The sequence below is a fragment of the Bison bison genome, unplaced genomic scaffold (assembly GCF_000754665.1).
Source record: "Bison bison bison isolate TAMUID 2011002044 unplaced genomic scaffold, Bison_UMD1.0 scf7180017860456, whole genome shotgun sequence".
NCBI lineage: Eukaryota > Metazoa > Chordata > Mammalia > Artiodactyla > Bovidae > Bison > Bison bison.
In genome coordinates this window covers 2459361-2468276 of record NW_011491028.1, presented here as the reverse complement: position 1 = coordinate 2468276, position 8916 = coordinate 2459361, and the positions used below count along the sequence as shown (strand labels likewise).

Here is an 8916-nt window from a genome sequence, read left to right as displayed (position 1 = left end):
AATTGAAAGAGACATGTGTACCCCAATGTTCATTGCAGCACTGTTTATAATAGCCAGGACATGGAAGCAACCTAGTTGTCCATCAGCAGATGAATGGATAAGAAAGCTATGGTACATATACACAATGGAGTATTACTCAGCCATTAAAAAGAATACATTTGAATCAGTTCTAATGAGGTGGATGAAACTGGAGCTGATTATACAGAGTGAAGTAAGCCAGAAAGAAAGACACCAATACAGTATACTAACGCATATATATGGAATTTAGAAAGATGGTAATGATAACCCTGTATGTGAGACAGCAAAAGAGACACAGATGTATAGAACAGTCTTTTGGACTCTGTGGGAGAGGGAGCGGGGGGATGATTTGGGAGAAGGGCATTGAAACATGTATAATATCATATAAGAAACGAATCGCCAGTCCAGGTTGGATGCATGATATAGGATGCTCGGGGCTGGTGCACTGGGATGACCCAGAGGGATGGTACAGGGAGGGAGATGGGAGGGGGGTTCAGGATGGGGAACACGTGTACACCCGTGGTGGATTCATGTTGATGTATGGCAAAACCAATACAATACTGTAAAGTAATTAACCTCCAATTAAAATAAATAAGTTAAAAAAAAATAGAAGCTGACTTACAGATACTGAAAATAAACTTATGGTTACCAAAGGGGATACATAGAAGGGAGGAGTAAATCAGAAGCCTGGGATGAACAAACACACTGCTATATATAAGATAGATAACCAACAAGGACCTACTGTATAGCATGGGGAACTCTACTCAATATTCTGTGATAACCTATATTAGAAAGAATCTGAAAAAGAGTAGATTGATGTATAATTGAATCACTTTGCTCTATACCTGAAATTAACACAACATTGTAAATCAACTATACTCCAATAAAATTTAAAAAAAAATAAAAAATATTTTAAAAACTGACTTTGGAGTGTTTTCTTTTATAATGACATAATTCAATTGTAAAAAATACTTAAGATTCCTAATTGTGAATGATGACAAATAAGTATGCCTGTAGTTTTTCTTACCTTCTCTCTCCCACCTGAAACTTTTAAGATTGCCAAAGATTTTAATGTTTCCATCTGCTTAATAACCAAAGTTATTTTGATTCATCTGTTAGTTGACTTGGTCATACAGTAGTGTTTCCAAGAAAGGCCTGGGATACCCACATTATTTATTGTCTTTATATTTTAAGAATAACTTAATCTTGTACAAATTAGTTGTTATACTCTCTGTCTCTCAGAACTACATAGTTCTTGATATCCATCTTTTGGCATTGAAGGTACTATTGAGAAGGTTGAGGCCAACTTTAATTCGGTCCCATCCCATATATGCGGAGAAGGCAATGGCACCCCACTCCATTACTCCTGCCTGGAAAATCCCATGAATGGAGGAGCCTGGAAGGCTGCGGTCCATGGGGTCGCTGAGGGTCGGACACGACTGAGCGACTTTACTTTCACTTTTCACTTTCATGCATTGGAGAAGGAAATGGCAACCCACTCCAGTGTACTTGTCTGGAGAATCCCAGGGATGGGGGAGCCTGGTGGGCTGCCGTCTATGGGGTCACACAGAGTCAGACACGACTGAAGTGACTTAGCAGCACCAGCAGCATCCCATATATGAAATGCTTTTGTAGCTTAAAGACCCATATGATTATGTTATTATTTCTATCATTGAAGCTAGCAAATCACACTGGGACATATGGTGGTGGTATTACTCTGAATCTGTTTCCCCATGGTCACTGCCGATCAAAAGGATCCCCTGAGTCAAGTCTGTGTCATGAGTTTTCTGTTACCTAATTGAGTATGTTTCCTATCACATTTGTTATCATCTCTTCATATACATAGCAGACAGAGGAGCCGGGCAGTTCGTGAGGTCAGAAAGAGTTGGGGACATGACCTAGTGACTGAGCAGCAACACCTTCATATACATAGTTGTTGTTCCTATTTCCTTTGATGTCTCTATCTTCTTTCTGTAACAATTTATATATCCTTTTTTTTTTTTCTTTTCCATTATTTTCCCTAAGTCTGTTTATTCTCTCCCTGGTTGGGTTTTAATTGCTATTATTCTATTTTCTGTTGCTTATATATGATTTTATGTTGCTTATAATCTGATTTTCAGCTTTGTATTGTTCCTGAACTCTGCAGGCTTACAACTTTTGTCATCTATGAAGATTCAGATATCTTTGAAGATATATATTTTTAAAGAGATCATGCTTAACAGCCACAGAGAAATTCTAGATCAGTTTGTCTGAACTCTTCCTATGTTTCTTTGAATCATTTCTCTTGTATATTATTTAGCTACTTTTGCCTATGTATCTTTCATTTAAAATTAACATAAAACACCAATAAAATCTATTAATTTGAAGTCAACATAAGTGTTTCTTTTTTTCTTATTTTTTTATTTTTTTCTGGACTGGCGACTCGTTTCATATATGATATTATACATATTTCAATGCCATTCTCCCAAATCATCCCACCCTCTCCCTCTCCCACAGAGTCCAAAAGACTGTTCTATACATCTGTGTCTCTTTTGCTGTCTTGTATACAGGGTTATCGTTACCATCTTTCTAAATTCCATATATATGCGTTAGTATACTGGATTGGTGTTTTTCTTTCTGGCTTACTTCACTCTGTATAATAGGCTGTTTCAAGAGTAGTGATATACACTGTCCACAAATGAAATAAAAAACCCACCACATAACTATTCCTGGCAGTGGTAGTACTAGGAGTATCTGTGAGCATTAATGAAGTGCTTCTTATGTTCTAGACTAAGTACTTCATGGATTCACTGTATCTTCATAACCGTGAGACCAAAAGTGCCATCTTTCTCATTTTCACTATAGCTACTAGGTTTTCATAAGTAATTTGTTACATTACACTGCATGCTTCTTCCTAGATCTGAATTATTGGAATGATCTTCAGACTAGCTTCCCCACCCTTCCAGTTTGCTCTACACATTACCACTAGGTTGTTTTCTTAAATACTGTAACACACGTCACTCCTTTATCAGAGACTCCTCAATGACTGCCTCTCCGGATGGAGTCCACACACTCAGGTATAGCACTCACTATGGTTGAAACGTGACTCTTACTGATCTTCCATCATTTCTTACCATCAGCCCTTTTCATGTCTTTATGCAGTACTCCCCTCTATTTAAGCCATACCTCTCCCTGGAGTGTGCTGTACTTTTTATTATTCTTCCTGTAAGATCCAGCTAGTCCTATGTGCTTCAAAAGCCTCCCTAGACAAATTTAACCTTCTTCTGAACTCTTTACTTCATAATGACCATGACTGTCTTAATCATTGTGCTGAATGAGCCCAAGGCTTCGTGGTGTTATTTATTTTACTTTTCCTTGAGTTTATGATCTGTTTTATATCTGGTTGTATCTGTAGTACCTTTCTTAGTTGTTGGTAACTACAATATTATTACACAACAGATCCACATTCACATTTCAATTAGATATCACAATTGCTAACAGGTTCTCTTAACTTCTATGAAAAACAGACCATATTTTTATGACTATCATCTTTCTTGCTGACTAAATGACTAGGTTCAGATCTCACAGAAAGACACTAGATCCTTCCACATTCACATATATATATAAATCACGAGACCAAGAGTTGATGTTGAGTTTGTTGCACTCATCTGACGCATTCTAGTTTTTGCTTTAAGAATCCCTGGTTATCTGCTGCTGCTGCTGCTAGGTCACTTCAGTTGTGTCCAACTCTGTGTGACCCCATAGATGGCAGCTTCTGACCAGGCTCCTCCATGCCTGGGATTCTCCAGGCAAGAACACTGGAGTGGGTTGCCATTTCCTCCTCCAATGCATGAAAGTGAAAAGTGAAAGTGAAGTCGCTCAGTCGTGTCCGACTCCGAGTGACCCCATGGACTGCAGCCCACCAGGCTCCTCCGTCCATGGGATTTTCCAGGCAAGAGTACTGGAGTGGGTTGCCATTGCCTTCTCGGTGGTTATCTGCATAACTAATTAAAAAGTGTGGTAACAAGATCTGTGAAAGTACTTTAAGATAGTCTGATCGGAGTGACAAAGGCAGGAGGGAGTAGCTGTTTGCTGGTCTATCTTTATCTGCAGTTCTCCATCAATGTCCATACCTGCCAGTCAGAAGCTCATACATGAGGATTCCCAGTGACCAATAGTCGGCTGAAATGTCATGGCCTTTGTTCAGGATGATCTCTGGGGCTACATATTCTGGAGTCCCACAAAAAGTCCATGTTTTCTTTCCAAATCCTATTTTCTTTGCAAAGCCAAAATCAACCTTACAAAGAGAGAAACAAGATATTTCAAGCCACTTTTGATTAAGCTTAAAAGTGGAAAAGTTACTTTGTTGAAGTATACTGATGATAATCATAAACTAAAAATGGATGCAAACTGTTGTAGTCCTGTCTTCTAAAAGGACTCATCTCTATATTTCAAACAAACAAAGCCTTCCTGATCAGTTCAGTTTCAACAGGAAAAGTGGAAATATTAACATAGGATAAAATTCACATCATCGAAAATAAAGGCAAATCTTTCTTTGCAGAAATACTTTCCATTTTTCCTTCTTTCATGCCTGTTGAGATTGGGGCATAAATAAATAATTTCTCCTTTACTTGGACATATTTTCCAGATATCTGCTGGATTTAATGAAGTTGATGATTCATTTACTATTAATTGAGAAGCTACTTTTATTGTTGAAGGAGCTGAATAACAAAGTTATGGAACTAATAACTCTGTTTTTAGGAAACAGATAAAATTGAAATGTAGTCTGCATTTTCATAGAAAACTTTTGAAGGAGGAGCCTCAAATGCAGAAAATCTATTTTTTCTAAAGCAACTGGTTGAGAATACAAATAGTTAATTGCCATTAAGTACTTATTAATGGCATATAAATTTCTCTGAAAACCATAGGTTGAATAAAAATTCCAAAAACTGAAAAAGTAGAATCAGGGATTGAAAGATGCAAAGTCTACAAAAGTTATGCATTTTAAAATAAGAGAACTTCCTTTCTACAGTAAATCTTTAGAGCTCTTGACCAATTTTATTATTACTAATATTATTACTAACATGGAGTGGAAAACATTGCTGGTAAAGCCCATTTTTTCCCACTCTCATTATTATTATTATCTGGCTGTGCTAGGTCACTGTTGCAGTGCGGGGGCTCTTCATTGCTGCATGAGGGCTTTTCTCTAGTGGCGAGTAAGCGCTGCTCTCTAGTTGCGATGTGCGGGCTTCTCGTTGCAGTGGGTTCTGTTGTTGCAGAGCATGGTCTGTAGGACACACAGGCTCCAGTAATTGCGCTGCATGGGCTCAGCTACTTCACGGCATGTGGGATCCTCCTGGACCAGGGATCAAACCCGTGTCCCCTGTACTGGGCCTCCCAAGCCCTGGACCACCAGGGCTGTCACATTAGCATTATTCTTAAATCTAAAACAATGATTCTCCATAATACAAATACCTATTCCCTTTGGATGTCAGAAAGCCAGCTAGAAAAAGGACTTCTATGAAGCTTTTCTGGGTCTGAGGATACATGTGATTAAGCATGATTAACACCTATTTAAGGGTGTTTTGCCAGGATTTTATTAATTCAAAGCTAGCCAATTTAATTTCTCATAACCTTATTTAACTTGAAAGAATAGTCAGTTGAAAACAGTAATGCTGAAACCTGTTTTTAACAATGTTATATATTAAAAGAAAAATGAGATTGTAATGTTCACAAATGAACACAGCTTCAAAAACTAGTATTTAAAATGCAGGCAGAAACCATGTGTGAAACATACTGACCAGTTTGGCATAACCTCGGTGATCTAGGATGAGATTTTCAGGCTTGAGGTCCCTGTAAATGATTCCTTTGGAATGCAGATAGGCAAAAGCTTCTACCACACATGCTGTATAAAATCGGGTTGTAGAATCTTCAAATGACCCCCTGAGATACAGAAAATGGGGAATAAAAAAGTATGAAAGAAATTAGTTTGTCTAATAAGTTTTAATTTCTTATTTCACTCTATTCCTATGTCAAAATTTGACCCCAAAGACCAGTGTCCTGCTGTCCAAATGTCATATGGCTCACACTGCGTTGGGTTTTAAAAACCACTTAAGGGTTAAGTTAAGGAATTGTTAGCTCTTATGAGTGGGATGATTAAATCTAACTTCCTGAATACACTGAAGAAGAGGTCCGCCATGTACCACGTTTCATGTTGGATTCCTCCCAGCAGCCCACTACAGTCTAAAAAGGCACAGTACAGAGAGCTGGGCAGAAGAGAGGCAAATCCTATTTCGGACCCTGTCTACCAAGGGTGTTTTTTAAAGATAGAGTATTAGTATAGTCATATTTATTCTTAGCTTGCTTTTTGAATCTTTCTAAATAATAACAGATATAATTCCTGAGAAGGTGAATAAAAGTTAATGTTTTCAAAGACCCACTTTGGAAATGAGTTACAACGCTACTGACAAGAGCATATCACAATCTAAGCATTCTTCTGATTTTAATGTATTCATTTCATTCGTTTGCTGTGTTGGGTCTTAGTTGTGGCATTCGAACTTGTAGTTGCAGCACGTGGGGTCTAATTCCCTGACCAGGCATCGAACTTGAGCCCCCTACGTTAGGAGCACAGACTATAAGTCACTGGACCACCAGAGACGTCCCTAAGTATTCTTCTGTTTGAAACTTCTGCCAGGAAGACAGACATTATCTATTTCCTGTGCTACTGCCTTCTTATTAGAAGGAACGTGAAAGTGAAAGTTGCTCAGTCGTGTCCGACTCTTTGTACCCCCATGGACCATACAGTCCATGGAATTCTCCAAGCCAGAATACTGGAGTGGGTAGCCTTTCCCTTCGCCAGGGGATGTTCCCAGCCCAGAGATCGAACCTAGGTCTCCCGCATTGCAGGCAGATTCTTTACCAGCTGAGCCACAAGATAGAGCTAAAAGATAAATAGAAGGAGAAAGGTAATTGGAAAGGAATTTCTAAACTCAATTATGGTGTTTAGCAACAAAGCTCTTTGTCTCTCTCTCTCTCTCTGTGTTTATTTAATTTCATTAAATTCAAAAATTCATAACAAAAAAGGAAAAACCTTATCATCTAATGTTAACTCCTTGGCTCTAGGGCAAAACTTTTATACTTTACCCGTCCCCATCTTCCCACCATGGAATCCCTTAGAAAGATAAACTGCCTCTCCCTCCCCTTCTTTCTCAAACAGTAGTAAATGCAATTAAATAATTTCATGAAAATTCAAGAAAATTAGTGTGAACATTAGCTCATTAGCTCTTGGGGTGGCTAAGATATAACAGGAGAGCTGGTTTCGGGGCACATACAAAGTAGAGATCTGGAATTTGCTTTCATGAGAGTCACTGATACCAGTTTGCATTTTGCTCACATTTGCTTCTTTTTCGTGTTGAGGAGTAAATTCTAACAAACTGAAAAGTAGAATGTGGCTGCTATTCTGCAAAACTAATCAGTGATTCCAAGGCTAAGGCAACCATCTTTCAGGTCATGCTTTAGAAATATGTAGCCTCCTCCAGAAAATTCTAGTCTTCATTTCAGCTATGATGTCCCCCAAGCTGTCACTGAAATAATTAGCTCTTTCCAAAGGGAATGTCTTTTTTTGAAATACAGTTTGAGGCTTAAGTAATATCTACTTCTTAGAATCTTAACGATAATAACTAAGTTCCTAGTATCCTTCTACAACAATACCTGGGTGGAACAATTTGAACTTATAAGGACAGTAAAAAGTTGCATTAAGAATGTGTGCATGCTCAGTTGACTAACTGCATTTATATTAGGAAATGAATGGTATAAAATATGTTATGATTATCTTTTGACTTGGAGCTATCTTTGCAGAACTAGCACTATATAATTCTGTGTATTGGAAAAGGGATTAGGTACATTTATGCTCAGTCATGTCTGACTCCCTGCAACATTATGGACTGTAGCCCACCAGGGTCCTCTCTCCATGGGATTTCCCAGGCAAGAATACTGGAGTGGGTTGCCATTTTCTCATTCAGGGAATATTCCCTAATCAGGGACTGAACCCATGTTTCCTAAGTCTCCTGCATTGCAGGCAAATTCTTTACTGCTGGAGCCATTAGGGAAGCCCTGACACTATATAATCCTGTGTATTGCAAAAGAGATAGACTAGCACTTTAATGGTTCTTTAATCTTTGACCTTAATTATGTTTGTCTATCAAGAGCAGAATATTTCTTTGAGATATCATTTGTCTGAATTAGTAAAGCTCAACATTCAGAAAACGAAGATCATGGCATCTGGTCCCATCACTTCATGGGAAATAGATGGGGAAACAGTGAAAATAGTGTCAGACTTTATTTTTTGGGCTCCAAAATCATTGCAGATGATGACTGCAGTTGTGAAATTAAAAGACGCTTACTCCTTGGAAGGAAAGTTATGACCAACCTAGAAAGTGAAAGTGAAGTCGCTCAGTCGTGTCCAACTCTTTGCAACCCCGTGGACTGTAGCCTATCAGGCTTCTCCGTCCATGGGATTTTCCAGGCAAGGATACTGGAGTGGGTTACCATTTCCTTCTCCAGGGACCAACCTAGAAAGCATATTCAAAAGCAGAGACATTACTCTGCCAACAAAGGTCCATCTAGTCAAGGCTATGGTTTTTCCAGTGGTTATGTATGGATGTGAGAGTTGGACTGTGAAGAAGGCTGAGCACCGAAGAATTGATGCTTTTGAACTGTGGTGTTGGAGAAGACTCTTGAGAGTCCCTTGGACTGCAAGGAGATCTAACCAGTCCATCCTAAAGGAGATCAGTCCTGGGTGTTCATTGGAAGGACTGATGCTGAAGCTGAAACTCCAATACTTTGGCCACCTCATGTGAAGAGTTGGCTCATTGGAAAAGACCCTGATGCTGGGAGGGATTGGGGGCAGGAGGAGAAGGG

At 38.8% G+C, this 8916-nt stretch overlaps 1 protein-coding gene across 3 annotated transcripts in view; it reads right to left on the bottom strand.

The window, feature by feature from the left end:
- Positions 1–8916, bottom strand: part of PRKG1 (protein kinase, cGMP-dependent, type I) — a 1420729-nt gene that overhangs the window by 9169 nt on the left and 1402644 nt on the right. For all 3 annotated transcript variants that reach the window (XM_010832219.1, XM_010832218.1, XM_010832220.1), the window contains 2 exons: positions 5799–5940; positions 4131–4294 (listed from right to left, as the gene is read on the bottom strand). In XM_010832219.1, coding sequence (XP_010830521.1) covers positions 4131–4294; positions 5799–5940 — 306 coding nt within the window. The remainder of the gene's footprint in view (positions 1–4130; positions 4295–5798; positions 5941–8916) is intronic.